The sequence below is a fragment of the Ceratotherium simum genome, chromosome 5 (genome assembly GCF_057802395.1).
Source record: "Ceratotherium simum simum isolate JZ-2026a chromosome 5, ASM5780239v1, whole genome shotgun sequence".
NCBI lineage: Eukaryota > Metazoa > Chordata > Mammalia > Perissodactyla > Rhinocerotidae > Ceratotherium > Ceratotherium simum.
The window spans coordinates 56122568-56148432 of NC_141904.1; the positions used below are offsets into that span (position 1 = coordinate 56122568).

Sequence of the window (25865 nt, forward strand, 5' to 3'; positions counted from 1 at the left end):
GATCTTTGCCATAGGGTGTTGCTGAAAAATAATAAGCAAGATTTCTACCTGAATCCCCCTGTTAGAGGGAGCTCTTCAGGGGACACTTCACCCAGGAAGATAACAAAACCCCAAACCATATTGGTATGTTTGTTATTCCCAGTCATCCGGGCGAAGGGTAGGGCTACTGACGGGCCTCTGTGGGTTTGAGGTTTTTTGACCCCAGTCCTTCCTTTGTGGCTATGCGAACCAACTTCTTGATTATTGAGAACACAGAGTGACCCAGAAAATTCCGCAGGTTTCATGGAAATGAAAGATCCACAAACAAACACAGCTGGTTTCAGCTTTGATGCTGATAACCAAAGCGAGGCAGAGTAGAACCGCAAAATGAAAATCAAAAAACCAGACTGAAAACAAGAAAAGAAAACCCTTTTTCTCCTCAGCCTGTAGATGTGGGAGGGGGGCTCAAGGACGCTTTGGAAGGGGCAGTGTTTGAGAGCAGGGCTCCCCAGGCTGTGTCCCAGGTCACGCAGAGGCCCCACTGCAGGCCTGACGTCCAGGGCACTGGTGCACACGAGGTAACCCTGGGCTGGAGAAGGTACCATTATGATTATGGGGAGTATGGGATGGAACAAGATGAAACCAAGTAGGAGTGGATATTTCCGAAAGAGAACCAGTTGGGTAGATGGGACCATATTCCAAAAGAGAATAGCAACGTGCTTGTAGGGGTGGAAAGCAGACACCTGCAAGCTCTCCTCAGATCTAGAGGAGGACCCTGGCCTTTAAATGCCCAAAAGAAGCCCTGGGAAGTCATATGTGGAGCTGCTTTTAGACTGTGGGTCTTTCCAGCATTTTCAATGCTAATTCCAAACCATCCTAGGCCAGCACAAAGGCGGACTTTGGCCATAATGCTTAGAGAAACGCTATTCATAGATGCCATGTTACTCTGCAAAAAGATTTTATGATTAACGTATAAACTTTATATTATTGCATTTGACCATCACAGCAAAAAATGCAGCTATTACTAAAAGCATCTTAACGGGAGATTTCCCCATTCTGCATTCACAAACACAGAAATACAGTCTGAGTTGATGACCAAGTCGGTGACCTATTTAGCCGTTATTAATTTAAAGAGTGCATTTAAAACTGTCGTTTCTAACTGTTCTAAAAAAAGATTGTCTTTTTTTAACCAAATGGTTTTTTAACTTTTTTTTATCTCTTAATGCTCCAAACTTTTCCACATTTGTGATATAACACAAAGTTCCTTAGCCCCCCCTCTCCTTTTACTGTAGGAAGAAGAGATATAAACTCCTTGAAAGGAGTATTTTTATCCTTTTATCATTCCTTCTCTTCCATAAGACAGCTTAATTTTATTTCTTAAAAATTTTTATTGTGAAATATTTCAAACATCCCGAATAAAACTGAAAATAATATTTAAAACACTTTTGTACCCACCATCCAATGGAATAAATAAATCTTAACATTTTGCCATATTCCCTTCAAATCTTTTTTTCTAGGAACAAAAAATACATACATATAATTTAAGGCCCTGATCCTTGATTTCCTTCCTAATCCCGAAGTAAACACTGAACTGAAGTTGGTAAGTATTATTCCTATGCATGTCTGTTACACATTTAATGCTGTTGTGCTCTATGTATTCATTCATTCATAAGTGTAGTATAAATCTGCAAGTTTTAAAATTTTAAACAAATGTTATCATACTGCATTTATCACTATTAAACTTGCTTCTTTCATTCAACATTGTTTTTGCAATTTATCCACTTTAATGGAGTCGGTTCGAGTACATTTTAATGCTCTGATGTATCCTATTGCATAAATATGCTGGAACTTCTATTGATGAATATTTGGATTGTGTCCAATTTTTTGCCATGACAAAGTTTCAATGACGCTAATTGCACATGTCCTTATGTACATCGATTCAAGCATTTCCCTACAGTATATACCTAGAGGTCGAATTGCTATGTCATAGTGAATGTCTAACTTAAACTTGACTAGATATTGCTGAGTTGCACTCCAAAGTGGTTGTAAAATCCACACCAGCAGTGTCAGGGCAATCCACTTCCCTGCGGGGTAGAGTATCATTGACCTTGTCTGCTGAGCTGGTGATAATACTAGTTAGTGGTTTCTATGTGCCAGGCCTTGGGTTAAGCCATTCACACACATTATCCCATGTAATCCTAGCAATGACCTTATAAAACAGGTCTTATCAATCCCATTTCACAGACAGGAATCAGAGGCCTGGAGAAGGGAAGCCACTGACACAGGGTCAACCTGACAGTGAGTGGTAGGTTGGTAATAGCCACCAGCTAGAGCTCTTAAAAAGTATATATCATTGCCTTCAAAAATGAACAAACATCCTTTTTCATCAACCAGACACATGATTTGAAGCCACAGAAATGATAAAGTTACCCAAGTGACTAAAAAACTGGTATGCATCCCTAGGCTGAACCCAGAGCTCCCTACTCCCTACTCCCAACTTGAGGCTGGCGCAAAAGTCAAGGTTGTTTCCTTGATGGTTTTCCCCAAGGAACCGCAGAAGGCTCCAAGTTAGGTAGCATCAAGGGCACACATCCTTGCTTCCAGAGCCCTGCTGTAATGGTGTTCACAGAGCCCAATCCCTCTTTCCAGAACAGTCCTCCAGCCAGGGCCTCCCCACCATCAATCAGGGCACCGCGGAGCTCATCAGTCACACAAACCATTTGGAGCATTTTTCCAAGAGAGGGAACAACATCATAAAGCCTTGGCAATTGAATCAGAACAAATGGATCCTAAAGACAACTTTCAACTTAGGCCCCAATAAGCCGTCGGAATGTTAAAAAGACACATGAACCTCAGAAGTGAAAGCAGAGAGTGAGAGGGAAATCCCCTCGGTCTGATGAATCAATTCCAGAAAAACCCTCTCACCCGGTCACCATCCATCAGCACCAGAGTCAGGAGATGGGAAATGTTGGCTCTCACTCTTAGCACCTCTGTGTTACAGTCACCCACACTCTGAGTGTGGTCAAAGAAAAATGATCCTGGAAACCCTGACTCGGGAAGAGTGTGCATCAAAAAAGTGGGGCTCTCCCTTCCCACGTGAGATCCAGACATGCTGACCACCTGATGAGACCACTGCGGGGCAGGAGCTATGCTCTAATGCTTTGTTTTTAGTTCACAGACAGGAACTGTTGGGTCACGACAGGCCCTTGGGTAGTTTGAAATTCATCCTGGCTGTAGCAGTACTGCCTACTGGCCACACAGCCCTTCCAGAGTGTTGTAGGAAGAGAGTGGTGGACAAGCCAACTGAACTCAGTGCTTGTACCATAACCATGGCTTGCGGTATCACGGAGGACTCTTGGGGGGTAACTGGATCCCAATACAGAGGAAGGGCAGGGCAAGAGTTAAGCACAAGCTAAGCATTAGCTGTGTGGCTTGAGCAAGCAAGTTAACCTCTCTGAGACTCAGTTTCCTCAGCCTTAGAGAGGGAGGTAATACCACCAACCACAGTAGGCTATTGGAATGACTAAAAAAATAATGTGTTTAGAACACATAGCACAGTATCTGGCACAGGGCTAACCCTGCTGCTTGCAATTATGGTGATTCTGTATGAATTAGATAAAATGGCACCCTTCTTCAAGACATCTGACTGCCGTCTGGCAGAAATAATTCTGCAAATCTGCAATGACTATGCAGTCAATGGTGTCCTTTGGAGTTGTGCAATGGACAACTTACACAACCATACGCATTGGTCTTGCAAATGGTAAGTGCTCAATAAAGTGTAACTAATATTTTATTAGTAAGAATAAAAACCACCACCACCCAAGAGCTCCATGAGGAGTCTTTCAGATGGCACTGATTCCTGAAGGAGGTTGTAAATGAGTTCCCAGGACTCCAAGAAGTGTGCAGAGCTCATGGATGGGGGATTTGGGAGGGGTAGTGTGGGGAGGTTAATGGAAGGTTGTCAGGCAACAGTCCCAGCAGGAGACAGGCAAGCAGAGGATTCAGAATTCTCAGGTCAAGCCCAAGAGGCAAGCCTCATCAGTCAGGGGCAAGTTGAAGGTCTGACAGCCAGAAGGTCATCCGGAGCTCAGCCTACCTCCCAGGACTGCAATGAGGAGCATATGGGGGCAATAATACACGTGAAAGAAAATGCCCGTGAACTGCACAGCACACCAAAGGAGTTATTACTACCTTTTGCCCACCCATCTCCACTCTGTGAAATCCTTGTCCTCCCAGCAGCCTTGAGATGTCTTACATTTTCAAAGTAACTTTTAAAAAATTACTTTATTTGTGGTTTTTTTACTAATTATAAAAATAAGACGAATATTTTTTAAAGACAATTTCACTCAAAAAATAGACTAAGGATACAAATGGGTAATTCTTAGGACAAAAATGGCCAATGAACAAATAAGAAATAAGGTAAATCTAAGAGATACAAAAAAATAAAACAGTGAGACAATTTTCCACTCAACAGATAGGGAAAAAAATTAAGACTGATGATATCCAAAGCTGGTAAGATTATGAGGAAATGGGCGCTCTCCCATCCTATTGGTGGCTGCATAAGGTGCTTTCAAGCATTGTGGAAACCAATTTGGAAGTCTTTATTAAAATTTAAAGAGAGTACAACCTCTGATTTGGAAGTCATACTTCTAGGAGTTGATTCCACAGAAATAAAAGCACCAGAATATACAGCAAAACATGAACATATGTTTGCTGCAGCCTTCTTGGTACCACCAAAAAAACTGGAAACAAGCTATTGCCCTTCAAAAGGGTATAATTGAATAAAGATGGTTTTTCTATGGTATGGAACAATATGCTGCATTAAACATAAGAGGTAGATCTACATATATACTGACCTGCAAGGATGAAACTGATATAGTATCAAGTGACCTGCAACAACCCAAAAATGCAAATTGTAGGCCATGAGTCTATAAAAATTATGTATATATGTATACACATATATATGTATGTAGGGATACGTGTCATAAACTCAGGGAAAAAAATGGGAAGGACATACAGCAAACTGTCAACATGGCCACATCTGGGGGTGTGATCAAATTGCCAAAAAGAAGGGGTGCAGAGCACTGACGTCCTATTTTATATCCCATACAACTTTAAGGGGTAGAACTGTGATTGATTTTCACTTGAGATTTTGGCTTTTTTTTTTTTTCCAAACAAAATTTTAAAAGCACATGCTCATTATAGAGCAGTTGGGAAATACTGAGAAGTATTTTCATCCCATTTTTGTTTTCTGTCTCTTCTCTCACTTAGGATTGCATTATATCACGTCTGACCTCATGTCTCCACCTTGTGGGACCCAGCACTGTGGTGGGGAGGGGAGGTCTCTGGTGCAGAAAGTCTAGTGGAGAGTCCTCAGACATCAGGGCTGGAATAGAACCCCAAAGGTGGTTCAAATGAATCAAAATGGAGTTCACACCCTTTGTTTTCCAGATGCAGACACTGAGCCCCAGGGCACAGGCAGGGCCTGGAAGATGTTACTCATGCAGGCCAGGAGTTATTTACAAAGAGAATGAGCACTCAAAACATAAGCGTGTGTGTGGTTCTGATGGAAGAAGCAGCTGACTAAGGCCCAAACCAAACATTCACAATAAGGATAAACAAGCCCAAGTCTTGAATGGGTCCTGGGGGTCTCTGCAGCCAGGTTCACTGCCCACCACTGACACTCTTCTCTTTGCCAGACCCTCTGTCAAGCACCTCATCTCCATTATCCTCATCCTTACCAAGCCCTGGGAGGCAGGTCCGATTTATCCCATTTTAGCAATGAGGAAACTGAGGCTCAGAAAAGATAACCCAGTTGCATAAGGTCACACAACATATAAGTGGCTGAGGCAGATTTTGAATCCAGTTATGTCTGTCTAATGCTCTGACACATAGCTTCTAAAGGAAGAATGGCTTCCCTATCTCAAAGGCCGTTTCCCAAGAAACATTTGTGAGAAACACAGTGCCCAAAAAGATACGAGCCAGAGCGGGCTTTGTGAGGGGTGTCTCTTCAACCACGCCAGGCTGTCTGCCAAGGAACAGCTGGTGAGGCTTCTTTGGGCTGTTCCAACGTGTGGGCAGGGTGGGAAGTTGGGATTCTAAGTGACCCAGCAAAATTGGAAGGGTGGCCGGGCCAGACGCAGCTTCCTGGAGCTTATGGGTAGCTCTCTGATGAGTCCTGCTTACTCAGAGGCTGCCGCCAGAGCAATGAGAACAAAAGCTGCTCTTGCTGACTCAGTAGCTCGGGCCATTGTGGGCATGTCCCTAAGCCCAGCACAAGTTTTGCTCATTCCATTTTTCTCATCTGTTGAAAAGTACCTGATCGGTAAGCTTTTGTTTTGAAAATAAACACCCTCTTGGATTCCATACTCTCTAGGCCAATCCTTTCAGCCTTTATTGATGCTTCCGTCTCTCCCCTCTGCCCTCTCCTTCTGAAGAGATATTTTTCTTTTATTCTTTTGGGATTTGGCTGACAATCGATTTCTCCATGCTGGTGGAGCCCTGGGGAAAGGCAGAGAAAGATCCTGTTTAGGAGGGCAGGGTCGGGGGGAGAGGGAAGAAAAAGTGGGTGAGAAGGAAGCTCTGCTTCTTCATTTGGAACCCATTTCCATCTCTTTTTGCCTTGCTGGGGCCTCAGCTTCTTGTCTATAATGACAAAGTATATATTTTTTTAACAGCAAGAATGAAAAAATGACTAAATCACCTTGGATCAGATTATTGAAGAGACAGCAGCTAATTTATCTATAAACCAAACCAATAGATGTAGACATCTAGAGAGTTAAATCTGAGCAATTCTGGAAAGCCCCTACCCAGCTCTGCTGAAAGTAGTTCATTTCACCTGCCCCCCAGTGGTAGTTGACACTCTACTATTAGAGAGTCATTCCTTGGGCTGATATTGTGCTTGTTAAAATGTACATCAGAATAACAGTCCCTCATATTTGCATAGGATGATGTGATTTTTGAAGATCTTTCCTATCTCCATCAACCTATTCAAACAAATCCTACGAGCACCTACTCTATGTCAGGTACTAGATAACATCCTAGTACCTGCAATGGCAAGCAAGAAAGACATGACACCCTGTGCTATAGGAGGGCACAATAACAGGTTAACCAACGAGACCTGGGAGTACACTCCACGCCCCTGACTCCTGATCCTGTGCTCCTTCCATTTGACTACCTGTCACACTAACGCCTGGGTGAAATGAGACATTACCCGTCTGCAATCTTCCTCACCTTGATGCAAATCAGTCCATTAGTTCATTTCTATGTGATAACCACCTGAGAGCAGGGTCGGGCATGGGAAGAGGGAAAGGGAGGGCCCCATGGCGGGGGAGTGGGAGCACTGAGGGCCATCCGCGGTATTCCAGGGTGCCTAGGGTGCACAGAAAATCGTAGGGATAGAAACCAGGCTGAGAATGGTGTGGAAAGATCCAGAAACACTCCCCTTCACAGTGCTCCTTGGCAAGTCTTTTAATCATCACTGGTTGACTTTCTCTCCCATTTCAGACAATGGTTCTTGATAAACTCTCTCCCAAGCTCCTTATGCCTCCAAACATCTCTCACTCTCATCAGAGACCTCACCTTCTTTTAAGAGAAAGTCAAGGTCATTCAACATGAGCCTCATAGATTATACTTTTCCTCACCATATATTCCCTGTCTGCTCCCTGGGGATGTGGCAGGTGCTTTTATGGGCCAATGAACTCCTCCTCCTACCTTTCCCATTTCCTCCAGGACCAAATATCTGAATCCTCCTGTTTCTGTATCTTCACACTCACCTTCCTCCGGCTGCCTCCTCTTGGTCTACAAATAGGCCTGATTCTCTCCTACACAAAAAAATTCTTTCTACTGTGCAACCTTCTCTCTCGTTCTTCATTGTCTGTAGCCTCCACCTCCTCATCTCCCAGATTTCATTAGCTCTTCTTTCACCATCCCGGTGATTTTGTGTCAGATGCCAACATTGAACTTTCAGTGCCAAAAGTAATGGTCTTGCCCAGCCTTCCTCATCCTCACCGTTTCTCTTAGGTTAAAAAATACTGACCTTCCTCCTCTACCTGGAACTGTCCCCCTTCTCTGCTTCTGTAACACTATACTCAGATTCTGTCCCAACCTCACCGCTGGCCCTTTTATTCTCCTGCACTGCCTTCTCTGAGATCCATACTCATGTATCCAAATGACCACAGAAAGAGAAGTTGGCAAAGAGATGACAGAGAAATGTTCAAGGAGACAGAAGAAGAACTCCAAAATATCCAATGTCACAGAAGCCAAAGAATAAGCAAGTTTTAGAAAGGAGATGGATGTCAACAAAATCAAATAACTGAGTGACACTTAGCTTTTTCTAATACAAATCCAGGCCTGAAAACACAATTGCATGAATGAACTAGGCTTTTGTGGTTTGCTGTCTATAACAGAATTTTATTAAGAAAGGACCTCCTAGTGACTGGAAGTGCCCAAGTAGAAGCTGGAGGACTGTTGATCAGGTAGTAGTACATAATTCTGCCTTTTCACAGGTTCTTTGATTATATGATATCCTCTCTTAGACATTTTCAAAGGACTCCTAACATCTGGTTACCACCCTCACCAATATCATCATCATCACCACCATCATCAATATCCTCACCACCACCACCATCATCCTCATCTTTATTACCATTCTCTCCACCACCACCACTTTCACTCTCATCATCATCATCATCAAATGTCTTTAAATGGTCCCCCATACTGTGTGTACCAGGTTTTGTGCTGAATGCTTCACATACATTATCTTACTTAATACTCATATTAACTCTGAAAAGTCAGTTTATTATTTTAATTTTATACATGAGAAAACCAAAGCTCAGAAAGGTTCATTAATTCATCCATGATTACACAGTTAGTATGTCCTAGAAGCAGAATTCAAATGCTAATCTGCCTGACTGAGAGACTTTGCTTCCCCATGCCAGGCTGCCTCTCTTGAAATGTGAAAGTAGACAAACCTACCAATGACATATTCAACAAACCTACCAATGATATATTCAACAAGAAGAGGAAGTTCTTTTTAAAAATAAGCAGGAAATCTTGCCATAAATTGCAAACACGCTGGTTCCGGGAAAGTTAGCATTCCCAGCCCTGGTCATATTAAGACAAGTCTGTCTTTCAGTGCACACATTTTCCAGCTTGTTAAATGGAGATGACTCTATATTTGTTCATCAAGAGTTTGGCATCTCTGCAAAAATGCTGAAAATCTGAGGCAATGATCTGAAGATAAAAGTCCTTTCTTTTCTTATTTGCTTAGAAGGACCCAGCAGTTTAAAATGTTTTCTCTACTAATATACACAAGAGAGTTTATTAATCCAAAATCAAAATATCTGTTTAAATATAGACCAAAGGATTGAGGTCAAAAAGACATAGATATGACTTGCTTATCTTTAACAGGGTACATTGAAACTAAATAGTGGTTTAATAGCATCTTTCCAACATTTTGTCTCCTAATAGATTTTGCAGGATTATTCTACGTCGAAAGTTTTCCTGTCTGATACAAAAGTTCTTCACAGACTCTATTCCCATCCCTTACCCTTTTGGGAGATGGCAGGGGGTGTGAGGTGGAGGGGGGAGGTGAAAAAGCCCTCTTGCAAATCCTTTTCCAAAAATCTTTGGCTGAACAAAGACTTTCCCATTTAAGAGCAGGTGACAGTAAGATCTCTCCCATAGGCAGCACATTAAGACTCTCTGCAGAAGTAAACAAATCTGTTATGATGAAAGCCGGACATTCCTTAGGGCCAGGATCTAATGAAAATGTCAGTGTTTTATGCAGTTTAAAAACTGACAATTCAACAGTTTTACAGGAGCTATTTAACATTTATCATCACTTACAAGAGCTCAAATGCAGACAAGAAGAAGGGCAACAGAAGAAACCAAGTGACTCCTTGCTTAGAAGCCGCTATGTTACCCATAACCCATGAGGGTTTTACAGTTTGTCAATTACCAGAACCCTCAGGCAACAGGGCACAGGTCTTGGCAAAGGCAAGTTGGAAATCTGCACTCCAAGCATAATCATCACAGTGACCACACTCTGCACTTTCATTTACACATCCCCCCCCATTAAAGACCCAACCGCCGGGTAGTCAGGATACTAGAGACAGCTATTAAACCAACTGAAGGCAATGCATTAAGAGCCTCTGAGTGTTTGCCAAATTCTGCTTTAGATACTGTCCAAACCACTAAGAGAAGAGAAATAGAATGTGAAAATTCCAAACTAGTAGAGGAGAAAACAAAAAGAAATAAAGAAAGCACAGTCAATTCAAAAAGGGCAGTAAAGTAGAGAAAAGGAAGAAAAAAACCACCCATGATAATAGAATATGCAAAATAAGAAGACAAAGTTAAGTCCAGATAGATTAGTTACAATAAATATAAATAGCTAAAATTCATCCATCAGAAAAGACAGAGACACCAGATTTTTTTTTTGAAAAAATCCAGCTTTATGTTGCTTATAAAATGGACCAGTGACACACAAAGGCTGAAAACAAAAGGATGGAAAAAAACATACACTCACATGCATTAACCAAAAAGATGTTGCTATAGCAATGTTATCAGACAAAATACAATTTATAGGTAAAAGCATTAACAGGGATAAAGGGAGGTACTAATTAATGATAACAAGTACAACCCACTAGGACGCTATAATATTAGATAAAGAAATTTAATACAGTTAAGATAATAGGCTAGAAATAGATAAAACAAAAACTGATACAGTTACTAAGAGAAACAACCAAATCCACAACCATCATGAGTATTTGAATGCTTATCTCTCAGAAATTGAGCAGTTAAACAGCTAAAACATTAATAGAGATATACAAGATTTTGGTTACATTATTATTTTTTGTGTGTGTGAGGAAGATTAGCCCTGAGCTAACATCTGTTGCCAATCCTCCTCTTTTTGCTGAGGAAGATTGGCCCTGGGCTAACATCTGTGTCCATCTTCCTCTACTTTATATGGGACGCCGCCACAGCATGGCCTGACAAGCAGTGTGTTGGTGCATGCCCGGGATCTGAATCTGCGAACCCCAGGCCACCGAAGCAGAGCGTGCGAACTTACCTGCTACGCCACTGGGCCGGCCCCTCAGTTACATTATTTATAAGCTTCATCTAAAAAACATACAAAGGGGCCAGCCCCGTGGCTTAGCGGTTAAGTGCGTGCGCTCCGATGCTGGCGGCCCAGGTTCGGATCCCGGGCTTGCCCCGACGCACTGCTTCTCTGGCCATGCTAAGGCCGCATCCCACATACAGAAACTAGAAGGATGTGCAACTATGACATACAACTATCTACTGGGGCTTTGGGGGAAAAATAAATAAATAAAAATTAAAAAAAAAAAAATTAAAAAAAAAAAAATAAAAAACATACAAAGAATGTGTTCTCGAAGACAGAATCCACATTCTTCTCAAGTACACATGGAATATTTACAAAAAATTGAACATGTGCTTGGCCATTAAAAATCTCAACAAGTCTCAAAAAGTGATATCACACACTTGACATCTGAACTTCTCTTTTGAAAGAATAATAGAATTTTAGAACCTTACATATCAAGGCTATTTCATCCAGTTCTTTGCCTAGAAAATGGTTCTCATTTTCCAACGCTTTTCTTGGTGTCACCTCCTCAGTGACGCCTTCTCTGATCACCTCAGGTAGAGTAGCTCCCTCCATCTCCGGTAACTCTTTATTATATTGCTCTATTGTATTTTCTTCATGCAATTAACTGGTCTCTGAAATCCCCTTGTTTGTTTGTTTACTGGTTTACTGTCTCTCCTCCTACCTCCTAAAATGGAATTCATTTGCAATCTCTCGCTCCTAAAACAGAGCCTGGCACATAGTAGGCACTCAATAAACATTTGTTAGTGTCAGCCTGACTTGGCAGCCTACAGTGCTCATAGCCCCTCATAAAGGTACAGATCTCTCCCCTAGAACAGATCACAGTACATCAGGATTATTTGTGTTGTGACAGTCTCAGTAAGAGATAGTGAGCTTGTCATCATATCTGCTTATGTAATAGATGCCAAATAAATGGTTGTTGAATAAACTATGACCTCCCCCATGTGCCAGAAGAAGTCCGAAACCTTGAGAAGACATGTGACCTGCTTAAAGCCACATCTTGTTAATGAAAGTGTCTGATTCCTGACTGAGCATCACTCTGCTCCCTTCCAAGTGACCTCTGAATCACATCCTATCATGCATGGAGGCTGCAAATGAGGTCAGAGAACACAACTTGCAAATACCTTTTTTGTCAAACCCGGTGTTTCTGTTACTATTATATAGATACCAGCCTTTGCCAAATCTATTAAAATTGACTCAAATAATTATTTCTTATAATAACTGCATGTCTGTACAAGGACTGCATTTTACAATTAAAGAAACAAGGGATAGAGCTTAAAATAATAGTTTGTTGATTCAAAATCAGCAGTGTGGCCATTTTATCAGTCCAATGGTTAAAGAAGGAAGAATTACTATGTGACCTTGGACAAGTCCCCTAGTGGGCCTAAGCCTCAGTTTGCATGTCTATGAAATGGTCATAACATCAGTACTTACTTCATAGGTTGCTATGAAGAGTAATTAGATTAATCCAACAAAGCACTGAATAGAGTATGTGTCCCAATGAGCTTCATCAATATCTCTAAGATTTCAGACCTTGGCATAGTCAACTCAATTACTTTGCATTAGTTGTTTGAAAGTTTTGCTCAAGAAACTGGTTTTTGACAATCTGCCTTCCAGAGCTCTTCCGGAGTTGTAACAGTGTTATATAATGAGTCTTAATGCTCCTTTGAATCTGATTAAATCCATTCGTTTTGTGAGACCTAAGCTAGAAAAATCCTAGCCAATACCAGATGTATTTGTTGAATGGCCTTTTTACTGAAGATTTCAGGAAGATGAGGCTGCTAGAGGGGCAGCCAAGATGACAGCATTGATTAACAAAGGGGCATATTGTCTGGCACATTCTTCTCTGACCTAACCCTCCTCCTGCCTCAGAAGGAACTATTCTAGAATGGAAAGTTTCCACCATAAACATCTGCTTGCCAGATCTACCCCAACACTGTAGCCTCTGGTGAGGGCCATCAGGCACTAAGGATTTTCCTTGGATTGGGAGCTACTTGAAGAAGGGCACAACCAAACTTCAAATTTATTGTGGAAGATAGGAGTAGCACAATTTTGATAGAGACTCCTTTTAAAGGTCAAAAATTTTTGCTTACCTCTCCCCCTAAGTAATTTTATTTCTCCTACCTTTTGATTCAGAAAAACACCTGATGATGAAAAGCTACTAGGAATTCAGTAATGTTTTTAAATGAATTTTTATTTTAGAAGTCACAATAGCATCTAAACACATATCAGAAATAGTCACACATGTATTTAAGAGGCATTCTGTTCCAGTCTAGGGTTGATTTTGTGTGTGTGTGTGTGTGTGTGTGTGTGTGTGTGTATTTGAAGCCTCCCAAGGAGCTTTGTCCACAGGTAGAATGTAGTTCACTAACACAAAATACAGAATTTGTTCCTTTTAAACCAGGGTTTTTAAACATTAGCACTATTGATATTTTGGGCTGGATAATTCTTCGTTGTGGGGGCTGTCTTGTGCATTATGGGATGTTTAGCATGGGCCCTAGCCTCTACCCATTAGATACCAGTAGCAACCTCCTCATACACAACCTGAGTTGTGATAACCAAAAATGTCTCTGGGCATTACCAAGTGTCACCTGGGGGCCAAAACTGCCCCTGACTGAAAACCACTGCTTTAAACTTTCTCCCTGTTCTAGCTCTAATGAAAGCTGCTTATTGAGGCAAGCTATGCTGTAAAAGAGGAGTGAATATAGGGCAAGCAATTCTCAGCTGGAATACTCACACTTAATAGGTGTGAGATTTTGATTAGGTTGATGAGAATGATGATTTTATCTATCTAATTATTTATTTTGTACCTCCGAGTTGATCTTGCAAGTGGAGTTTTGGGAATAAAAAGGGCCCTGGATTGGCAGGGGACCCAAGTTCTACTCCCACCTCCACCAAGAGCCAACTAGGTGACCTTTGGCAAATCATATCCCTCTCTGGGCCTCAGTTTCCCCATCAGTCTAAAAGCTCATATGAGGCACTGAGGCAGAGGAGTATAGCTAGGATGCAAAATGGGAGGGGATTTCTACCATCACCCACCCACTAAAAATGCAATAATGGAGTCACAGTTGGCATTAGAAGCAGCTAAGAGCTGAATCACCACCACAGAAAATACCATCAGTGAAATAAAGCATAAACTCGTGAGGTTATCCTAGAATATAGAGATGTAGTTTATGAGGGACAAGATCATGGATATGCGCATTAGACAGCGAAGAACCTGAGGATAACAGATGCTCCAGAAGAAAAGGCTAAAACTAAGAAGAGAAGCGATAAATTTATGCAGATGGAAAACATATGTAGCAGGTTAAAAGGGCTTAGTGAACACCAGGAAAATTTAAAGGAGGCGAAGACTACAGTCTGGCAAAATTATTGACTTATCTTTATTGACATAAAGAAAAAACAATCCACAAACATCTAGTAAGAAAACAACAGGCTGCCTTTAAGAAGCACAAATCTGGCCCACCTCGGGCAGCAGCAGACATAGAAGTACCTCTCCACTCTCATGCATAAGACAAGGCAAGTGCTTGTGTCTACCATCTTCCCTGCCCAAGTCCCAATTTTTGTTGATATATCTGGGATTTCAAACAAAAACATTTTTGCTTTTGCCATTATATCCCTTCTCTTTCAGAAGCCACTTTTGACATGTGTGCTCTTCTTTAAATCCATGTTTATAACAGTGGTTTATGATGCTCAAGACCAATTTAGGAAGAGGATACGGGCCTAGAAGAGTGCTGATGAGAGCAGAATACTCGGCAAGAGAGCTGTGCACAAGCCACATTGCAAGCTTCTGAAGCTGTCCACGTGCACCTGACTTCAGAGTCCCACACCAGAGCAACTGAGTCAGAATTCTTGAGGTGGGGCCCGGGTGAGTACCCACTTTGTTCTTATGAGAAGCTCGAATTGGGTGATGATCCACTGCCATTGACCCTATAGGCCTGGCCACATGGCATCTGGACAGGTAACTGGAGAGGTAAACCTGGGCATCATTCATGTTGCTGTGGTCCACAAGGCCCTCTTCTGCATGTCCTAATCAGGGTTGCTTACTGTCCTAACAGGGACCAGGGAGGTAACATGAACGAGGGACATGAGCTTGGTGTAAGCAAGGCAGACATCAGCAACCAATAAACCGGAGGGGGCAGGCTGAGAGGAAGGGGACTGCTGTGAGAATCTGTGGGAACACGGCCCCCTGAAGGCTGATCATCTGATTTTCGCCCCAAATCCATAAAGCCGGATTATATGTGATATGTGCAGGGTTTAGGGATCCTGTGTGGGCCAGCCAAACTGCCACCTGGGCAGAATTGACTTGTAGACTCTGTTTGGGACCCCAGCCTCAAATTTTTCAGGTCTGCAGAAACAGTCCCTTTGTTTCAATCAAAGAAATCCTCTGTCTCCTCAGAACCAGCATAGGCCTTTTTCAACAAGTGGAAACCTAGGTGCTCCAAATGACTATCTTCATTAATTTGTTAATTTTTTTAAAAGCCACTCAGACCGCCCTGAAGTTCAACGGCTCCCTGTCTTTTCATGTTCACAGGCTTTGTGCAGACAACCAGTGAGCTGTCCTTTGGCACTCTAAAATGTCAGAGCTCAGGCCACGAGTTCCCTCCGATGGGAGAGATCTGCCTCTCTGAAGAGAAGCAGACATGCTCAGAGCCTGTACCCTGGACTGTCCCTCCAAAATGACAAGAGAGGGGTGAACAGCTAGGCTCTCTACAAAACTCAGTGGGACGAGAACACAAAGGGCTTCAGAAGCCAGAGTGCATTTGCACTTCCTCTCTAATAACCAGCATCGACTGGAACTTTCCATGTGCCAGCTGTTGTGTTTCTGCTGCATAGGTACACAGTAAGTCCTCGATAACTGCTTTTGGATGGGTGGATGGATAAATAAATGAATCAGATATCGCTTTTATTTCACACTCCTGAACTCGGGCCTCAGCACTGTAAGGGCCTTTGGATTTGCAGGATCTCTTCTTTCATTTGTCAACTATTTCTGAGTGCCAAATCTGTGCAAAGTCAGCGTGTCAGCCACCAAAAAAAAGAAAAAAAACAGAGAACCTTCCTTCAAGGTGTGTCCCGGCAAAGACAGGTGAGATATATGTAGTGATGAATCCAGGTCAAGAAGGCAGTGGGTGAAGACAGTTCCTCACTCCTAGGAGCGGCTGGCCACACCCAGGAAGATTCTCTGAAGATTCTTAAAATGCCTCCCTAAAAGCCACATAAGAATCTTCCAGGATATGGTAAAAGTCCCCCGCAAGTAGCTTTGCTCTCAAGGGGGAGATCAGCAGAGGCTGCCCCAAAAAGGATCTCAGAGAGAGGCACTGCAAGAGTTGGAGGAACCAACAAGAGGCAGAGGAAGAAACGCCAAGGTGCTGGTGTCATGCCTGGGCACAGTGGTGTTGGTGCTGTCAGTAGACACTTGGAAATCTCAGTCTCTGTTGGGAAGAGACCGGGGTTCACTCTGCAGCAAGTCTTAGGGTGTGTTCACCCACGTGGCTGCTCAGAAGATTCTCTGCTATGGCAGCCTCTATGGGAAGAGTCCCAGCTAGTATGGGAGGTGGTGCCAGCTCCCTGGGGACACTCTCCCTTACCCCCCCACAATGCCACCAACCTAGACACATACCTGAATAAACACCTGGTCATCCTTTAGTTCTTAGCTTCAACCTCATGTCCAAAGAGAAGCCCTCCCTGTCAACAACAAAGGGAGCCTGCCTCCCTGTAGCTCTTGTAGCTCTCTCATTCTTTGAGGTGCTTTTCACCTTTATTTGTGTAGTTATTTGCTGAAGTCTCCTGGCTGCTGGGCTGTGGGCTCCTGGAGGGCAGGGCCAGGGAGTGTCTGTCCTGTACACGTGCATTCCCACCCTCCTGGGGCAGACTAGACTCGCCTTCCAATAGGAAGGGCTTCCTGGCACGTGAGGGAGCTTCTGTAGTAAGGAGGAGACTTTCCTCAGGTTCCTGGGAGGACTCTACAAGGCAAGGTGAAACTGAAAGGTTGCCAGGAGCACTTCCTCACTGCCTGCTTTCTGTGATGGCAGCTCCAAACCGAACTTCCCCTCCTCTGCTGAAGATCTCAAGTGAGAGGTTTCCTAAAAAGCAAACAATGCTCCAAACCAGAGATGCTACACTTACAAAACAATATAGCCCGATGCTGAGAAAGAGCTGTGGATAGTCAAAACAAAACCAAGACAAAAAGCAAAAACAGAAAACCACTGCCCTTGGTCTTGGCTCTAGCAGTCCTAGATCTTTAAGAACCCCTTTCCCTCAAATTCAAGGTTTGTTTTTTTTTTTTTAACAAATCATATTTAAAATATGTGTTTCCCTTTCCTCATTGTGATGAGAATGCTGAGAAACTATTTTTTCACGTTCAATAAAAATCCAGATAGCTGCTTTGTTCCCAAATCACCTGGTACATTTAATATCCCAAAGATCAAAATTGGCATTCACAGGTAATTTTTTACAAAGATAAAACCTAACGATCATGGTCACAATCTTTCCTAAAACCAACTAAAGACAGCAAGAGTCATGCACGGCTCCATCAATGTTCTGGTGCCACACAGATGGTTTCACACTCAGCCTCTCGTATCTCCAGCCACGTGTACTCAGTTCCCAGTGTATGGCTGAGCACAGTGCCTGCTGGGCCAACTCTCAGAGAGAGAAATCAATCAAACCCATGACACTAAGATTAAAATAAGCTACGTTTAATATTCTCTTAAAGACTCAGCAAGTCCTTTCAGATTTTGCTATGCTACAAGATGAGGCCACTAATATTGATTATCACATTAATATATAATCACATCAATATGTATATAAATATGAATATATTAACCAACGGGGACATTGGCTTAGAAATATTGTACCATATGAAAAAATACTTCAGTGACCAAGCCTATTATTTAACCTTTGCAATGCTCTCTCTTCCTTCCCCTTCCTCTACATTCCTGCTGAGACCACACTCAGCAGGCGGGTTTGAAGATCAGAAAGAAGGAGTGGTGTGACAGAGCGCTGGGGGCGGGAGAAAATAGCAGCAGATAAGGCCAGGCAGGTGGGCGGGGGAGGGAGCATGCCAGGCCTTGCAGGCTTTAGCCAAGTATTTATATTTATTCTAAGTACAAAGGGAACTGCCTGGAGGGACTTAGGAAGTGAGTGTATGATGTAATTTACATTTTATAAGGATCATTCTGCCTTCCTGTCTGGTGAATTTATGCCTTGTGCTCATGATTGGATCACAAGTTCGTGGATGGTAGGGCTACAGGCATGTTCCTTTTAATGCCCTCACCTCACACACTCGCAGAAGTGTTAAACCAAGAGTTCCCAAACTTTTGTGCGCAGCAGAATCACCGGGAAGCTCATTCTAACCCAGCTTGCTGGGCCCCACCTGCAGAGTGTCTGATTCAGTAGGTCTGGGTGGTACCTGAGGATCCGTATTTCTAACAAGTTCCCAGGTGATGCCGGGAAGCAGTTGCTGGTCCAGGCAGGGCTCCTGGAGAGCCAGTGTTTAAATCTATTTGCTGAATAAATCAGTCAATAAAGAGAGATGAGAATGTTTTTTTTCCAAACAAAACAATAGAAACAATCAGTGGTTTGAGTTTGACCTAAAATGGCAATCATTTCTTCTAATTTTTCTTTTCTTACATTATTCCCTTCACCATATTATGTGATGATAACAAGAGGACTAACCCTGCATGCAGAAGTACTCTGAAAGGAAATAGATCATTGTGATTAGACAAGATGAGACACTTCAGAGACTGCATTGCCAAGTTTAATTATAAATCAAATGTCAAAGATTTTTTTTTGCAAAAGTATGTGATTTATTTGTGCAGGCAGTAATTACCTGCCTCAATCCAGAAAGGATATGAGGTGGTGAGGCATCCGGTGGTGCTAATCCAAAACTGAAAATTAAACTAAACTTTCCTTGGAATTCAGGAATAAAGCTCACCAAGGCCCATCCCTGTTTGGTTCAAAGTACACGGCGTTGATGAATATGCCTCTATAAGAAGAGGTTGTTTCAAACTCGCTTTCTTGAAGGAACCCCCATAGATTCCAATTTAGATGCTTCCTATGCCAAAGCAGAAATGCAACTGAAAAATGCAAAGTAAACAGAGACTCAGAACCAACAGAGGGAGAATGTGCTTCAGACCTAGGAGAGTTGGCACAGACCACTATACAAGAAGCAACCGGGGTCTCTGAGGATTTACTTGGCTCCGCCACACGTGAGGCTGTGGTTTTCCCGTGCAAATGTCCATCCACCCAGAAATTGTTATCACGCCCAACCAACAATAGGCAGTCCAAACTTAGGGATGGCTGGGAGCTTGCGGGTCAGTAGGAAGCCCTCTTGCCAGAGGCCTACAAGGTCATAGGCTCACATTCTGTGTAGGATAAAAACTGGTGAGACATAGCCCAGGATTGTGTAGGGCTATACTTAAACACCGAAGGGTGGGCCTAAATGAAATCTCATCTATCCAGTAGTTATTCAGACCTTATAGTCTAAGAAGTTGACCACAGAGGGAGGGATTCAAAACATCAAAAGCCAGAGAATCAAAACAGGAAAGGCCATTGAAAATCATAGGCCTTGAAAAGCAAACAATAAATAAAATAGTCATGAAATAGGAACCAATGAATGAATCGTACTCTTTGTCCACATAGCAAGACACAAACAAGAGGTGGATGCAACAATTTATATCATGTGGATGATAAACCTGGATTCTTGTCCTATGCTGGTGGGAATCATGGACAAAAGTCTGGCTATGAATTAAACACAAAATAGCAACCCCTACACTCTAGCAAAAAATAAAGTACACGTGAACCCCCAAATCCCAGGTCATTATGCAGAGTCTCTCTGAAACGCAGCTCCCCATGGCATTTGCAGTTACCCACCTCCAAAAGGGGACGAGTAAACACTGGACCTGCTCTGGTGTTAAAGTGCCACCGGGTACTCCCCGCTGTCTCCCTCCTCCTCTTCTTCTTTACAGACAGGTAAAGTTGGATCTCTTGAAGGAACTGGGGGCTCCCACTCTAGGCAAAGGTTGGACAGGTGATCAATGTACAGCATGAGATTTGACTGTGCCTCCATGCCTCCGACAGAGCTGGATCATCTGGGGCAATGAAAATTATAAGCAACAAGAAAGCGGTATTAACAGCAAGGGTAGGGAGCCCAGGCAGCACACACCACGATTCCCTAGGACACCCAGCCACCATTCCTTTCCTCATCCAGCCCTTCCGAACACACTCATCAAGCACTGTGCCAGGCTCTGGGGATACAGGAGTGACAAATATGAACACAAGCCCTGCCCTCATAGAGCTTATGGGCTATTTAGGACAGTGAGACAAGCAATTAAGGGACAGTGGGTAAAGAAACCTAGAGGGGACATGGAGCACAAAACAAAGGCAGCCAACCCAGACAGGGTGTGGGTGGTCAGGGAAGGCTTCTTGGAAGAAGTGACATTTAACACTGAGCCCGGAGGACCCATGGAGTTAGCCAGACAAGACTGGGGTGTGTCAGCATGTGCAAGATTCTGAGATGAGAAAGCATGGCTGGTCTGAGGGCAGAAAGCCCTTTGTTCTCAGCCATTCTCCAGCCCTTAATCCCAAACCCAACCAGAGCACCAGATTTGGAGTCTGCAGCTCTTATCATGAGGTGCTCCTCCAATCCCCACAATCCAGTCGTGTTTTAACCTCTTCAGGGGGATCTCAGGAAAGGAAAGAACTGAGGAAATAGTTTTTTCTGTAAGAAGATAGGGAAAAAAAACAATAATACAGAGTTGAACTGCTATAGAATAGACCCAACTGCAGCAATCTGTTTTCTGCACACCACATCACAGGTAAGTGACATGCCACGCTCACTGGGGACGGTTGAAACAACAAGACACCAGACCGCAATTTGGCATCACCAAAGTGGGAGCCCCCAGGCTTCTTCTCTTTGGCTCGCACTTTGCCCTTTCCTTTCCTCCAAATCCCTGGGAAATCACAGAGGGAGCACTTTGCTCCTGTTAGCCTTGGTGTTTTTGATGTCTAAAAGGCTACCACCGACACGATACCTCCCACTTGCCTTATGCAAGTAAGGAAATCCAGATAGCTATGAAGCCAATCTTGTCAGAGGCCTCCATGCAGGAAAACAAAATAAAACAAACAGAAAAACCTGTGACAGTCCCAGTAGTCTGAATGTTACCCAGGGTTCTAGCCACCTTTGCATTATGAAAGAGACCATTGTCCGGGATGGTTTAAGACGTTGCAATAAGTATGTGGTCATTTTACGAAAACGCACAGTCCAAAGTAGCTGTCCTTTATGTTTTAATATTATCCTATAATTCAACTCCTGCAAACAACATCCCTGAGTAAACATGGAAAGAAATAAAACTCTCACTTCTAAAAAGCAGAGCAGGCAGCTATTTTAGAGACAAAGAAAGGATGTCTTTTTAACCTATGACAACACAAATTTGTTTAGGTTTTCCCTTTACTAAGTAAGTAAGCCATGAGGTATTTTCCAATAAAAATATCCCCGTGCATGTGCAAACACCAGAGGCAATCATATAATTACCATGCCCAATCAGATTCAATTGCTGACAGTTGAGTTCCCACTGCTCATTAACTTCAGATCGCAATGAGGTCTTTACGGAAGCCCTTTCCGTCTCTTTACAAAGGTTCCTATGATGCGGGGAGCAGCCCCAGCACTACGTCATGCGGGATAATCATCCCAAAATGGCCAGGGCCAAGGCCAGCCTACTCTGACTTCCCTCTGAAAAAATACAAAGAGAAATTCCAAGAAACACTGGCTTAAATGCCCTTGCTTCATTTGGGGATCTCACTTCCAAATATAATAGTAACCTTTCACCTCCACACTTTAAGTGCCGTAATTATATAATTAAAACCAATTATGTCATTTAACAGAGAGACTTTTTCAAGATCCACGGCAAGCCAATTACTTCAATCATTGACCTCAGATGATTTCCCACACTGACCTGCAACCATGAGGATTGGGATAAATTTAGACATCAGCTTCCGAAGGCTGGCATGGATTAGCTGAACGGGTTGTAGCAGGTGTAGATTCTTCTAGACTCTAGGAGCTGAACTGAATTCATTGCATCTAACACCACCACCACCACTTGTTTGCACAACCCTTTCAATATCCCAAGATACTTGTTTGATCTTCATCACCACCCAAATAGTATTATTACTTCCATGTTGCAAGTGAGAAAAAGGAGGCAGGGAGAGTTACGGAGTTATCTCAAGTTATGCAACCAGTTAACAGCAAAGCCAGGGCATTAAAAGCAAAGCCAGAACAAGGACCTGAGTCTTCCACCATAGAATCCAAAGCCTGTTAATAGCAAGTAGAGTGAGTGAGTGTGAGTGTCAGTGTGTGTACACACCCGTGCAGATTTACTCTCCTGGGCATCCATACCTCCTACTGAGGTAACACGTCTGCTCCACTTTCAGCCCATGTGCATCACGCGAGGCTCCACTCCAGCTCAGGGCTGGTGCTGTCACCTAGGCCTCAGCCAATCAGCTCCTAGCATTCCCCTCACTGCAGCATTGGTCCAGAGATGAGCACATGACCCAATCAAAGCCAATGAGACACATTAGGACTTTGCTGAGGATCTTGGAATCTTACTCTTCCTAACTGGGCTTGCGTGTGAGAGGAGGTACCATCTGCCAGCTGAGCCGCCATCTTGATACGACTGAAGGAGTGAGGGAGAATGGAGCCAAGAGATGTAGAGAGAGAAACTGGTTCCAGGAGACTCCCTGAATCCCTTCGTGTTGCGGTAGGGGCATTTAGAACCTGGAGTGGTTCAGTAGCACACTGGAGAAAATACGAAAAGCACCACCACCTACAGCTTGAGTAGTCTTGATTACAAGGATGGAATTAATTGACCGTGGCTCTGAGCAGCAGTCCTGCCTCCTGCTCACAACACAGTTAAATGCCTCCTATTTTTGAGTTATTTAAAGAACATACCATTTTATGGGCAAGAGGAAGCACTTTAATCTGCGAAATGATTTTTATCACAAACTAAACATCCTTGTAACTTTTTGATTCTCTGCTTTGGTCAACGTTGTCTCTCCTTGGAGCTGAGACAGCTGTTGGAACCAGAAGACCTGCCTCCTCGACCTTGCACTTTGCCCTGCTCAGTGGTACCCTTGTGCTCTCCAATTCCTAGACCTGTGTGGAATGTAAGAACTCAGGACACTTGCATTCATAAAAATGGAGCATCTTCTTTCTTTTTTCCCAGGCCTTGAGGAAAAAGAAAAAAGAGTAAGAATTCTTTTAATGCAGGATTTTCAAGCTTGGCACTATTGAAGTTTGGGGCCAGATAATTCTTTGTTGTTGGGGCTGCCTTATGCATTACAGAATGTGTAGCAGAGTCCTCTGGCCTCTACCCACTATCTGCCAGTAGCACCCCTCTCCCCAAGTTGGGACAACCAGAAATGTCTCTGGGCATTGTCAAATGTCTAGGAATCGGGGCTAACATCACCTCCGGTTGAGAACCACTGCTCTAATAGAACATCTGAGGTATTTATTGGATTTTCCTCATCTTTGAAAATATGACTCCTTATAGTATCATGGTGTCTTCTACTTAAAGTGTGAGGACTGAGGAAACCATTATGCTCCTTAGAACTTTGCAAGAGCAATGTAAAATATCCAGTGAGGAGAGCTGTCTAAACAAAAAGACCCAGGATCACAATACTGCCTTCTATCAGGGCCATGAAGCCACATAAGACTTGCTGACCCATTAAGGACCAGAGTGGGAAAACATGTATCAAATAGAAATAGTTTTACCTAAAGACCAGACAGAGGACAAGGATGTGGAGGGAAAAATTAGAAATGAAGAACAGACATCTAAACAGTGAGTTCCAAAGTGGGTATTCAGCTTCTCATTTCCACAGGAAAGAAAATGAAACCTTAAGATTGTTGCTGGGTTTCCTGGATACAGGGTTAGCCCAAAAAGGGAGAAGAGGCTGGGCTCAGACAGAAATGACCCCTCCAGCAAAGGCCTAAAACTCACTCTGCAAAGAAAAAGCCAAAAATGGTAAAGCCTCACTTATTTAGACAAAGGTGGGCAAAGACATTTAAAATAAGCAAAATTGATGGATTTATAGAATATTTTTTAAGGAAAGGCATTTACTTTCTTTCAAATGCCAGCAGTAACTAAGAGTGGGCTGGCAGTCCTTCCTTCAGGATTGATTTGAATGAGAAGGTAAGATAGAATTCATTTAATTAGCATAGGCATTGTTAAGCCTTGAAGACAGGCTTTGAACTGGTTTGTCCTCTCAATGAGCTGATTAGTTATATCTTCACACCGGCAGCTAGCTGAGGCCAGCCCAGGAATTCCACAGTAGTGAGGTTCCAATGAGGCTTTGCTTCAAGGCGTAGACTTCTTCTGCACACCTCAAAGTACTGACTTCTGATCAAGTCTGTCAGAAGAACCAGGTTGGTTTGTGTGGGAAGACTGGCCTTTGTTGGGGCAAAAATGTTTGGATTCTAGCAGTTTCTCTCACTAGAAGTTCTAATGCCTCAGGGGATGGAGAGGTGCATCAGGGGAGTTCAGATTATCAGATAGGGACATCACTGCTTCCTCAGTTCCCAGGAAGCCTCCCTCTGCACCTGTCTCCATGTGCTGTCCCATTCTTCTGGCCCCTCATTCTCCAACTGCCCTCACTTCTCTCCTGCAGCCAGTGAAATCTGACAGCTACCGTTTGATCATGTGTGAAATGGAGAAAGAGCAAGAATAAAGGAGTCTCTGAGGAGAAGTGGCCCTCCTCCCATTGTTCTTCTAGGCTTATTGTCTTTTGTTTTAGTAAAGAAGTAATGTTTAGAAGAAACGATAATAGAAAAATAGAAGTACTTGTCTGAAGGTTCTAGCAGAAGTCCACAGGGACTAATGAACTGTACAAAGGATTGTCTTTTGTAGAATTAGTAATTTAACCTGGAGGAGCTAGTCCTAAACTCTTGATACATAAGGACTGTTTCTCAGGGCACACTCTTTTGGATAAGCATCCCTACCCCACCCCATCTCTACTGAAGTCATTCATTCTGGGGCGGCAGGTGTCACAACAGGTCACCCTCATAGTCAATGACTGAATAAGACTTCCAAGAGCAGCAACTCCTTGCTTTTGCCAGGGATAAATCTTACTCCCAAGGTCCAGAAAAGGATTTTAACAGTGTGCAGAATCCAGGTTAAGCAGGAGCTGGCATCTAGAGATACGCTTCAGTAGATCTAGAAATTTTATGCAAAATTTGGTGTAGGTGCTTTCATACTTTATTCTGAGAAGTGAATTTATGGTTTTCATCATATTCTCAATTTAGCCTGAAACTCAGAATAAAAAGTTAAGCAAGAGTTGTAATAAAGCTAGCCCTTAATTTTTTTAAACAGTTTTCTGAGCTGTAATTTACATACCATCAAGTTCATCCATTTCAGTGTAAGGTTCAATGATTTTGAGCAAATTTATAGAGTTGTGCAACCATCACCACAAACCAGTTTTAGAACATTTCCATCACCTCAAAAAGATCCTGTGCTTACTTATAGTAAATTTCCCTTAATTTTTGCAACTAAAGTTCTAGGGTTGAAAGAAGGCTCTTTGCATATCTGTAGAACTGATCCATCTTTTCCCCTTCTCAAAAGCGCTACTAAAAAATTATTTGTTGTTTATCTGAAATTTAAATATAACTAGGTATATTGTATTTTTATTTGTGAAATCTGGCGACCCTAATCCAGGACCAAAGCAGAATTAAGCAAGTAAATCAATGTTCATATCTAGGAAAAAATGTACTTTTCAGGAG

At 42.8% G+C, this 25865-nt stretch overlaps 1 protein-coding gene across 6 annotated transcripts in view; it reads right to left on the reverse strand.

Moving 5' to 3' along the window:
- Positions 1 to 25865, reverse strand: part of ERC2 (ELKS/RAB6-interacting/CAST family member 2) — a 907827-nt gene that overhangs the window by 77937 nt on the left and 804025 nt on the right. Inside the window, exon 18 of one of the 6 annotated variants that reach the window (XR_015552235.1) lies at positions 19970 to 20187. The exons of 3 other annotated variants lie outside the window; for them this stretch is intronic. Coding sequence is in view for 1 of the 3 variants with exons in the window: in XM_087431196.1 (XP_087287322.1) it covers positions 20131 to 20187 (57 nt within the window). In the remaining 2 variants the exon portion in view is untranslated. Of the gene's footprint in view, positions 1 to 18845; positions 20188 to 25865 lie in introns of those variants that run through there. 2 more of the 6 variants (XM_087431196.1, XM_087431199.1) reach the window with 2 other exon arrangements.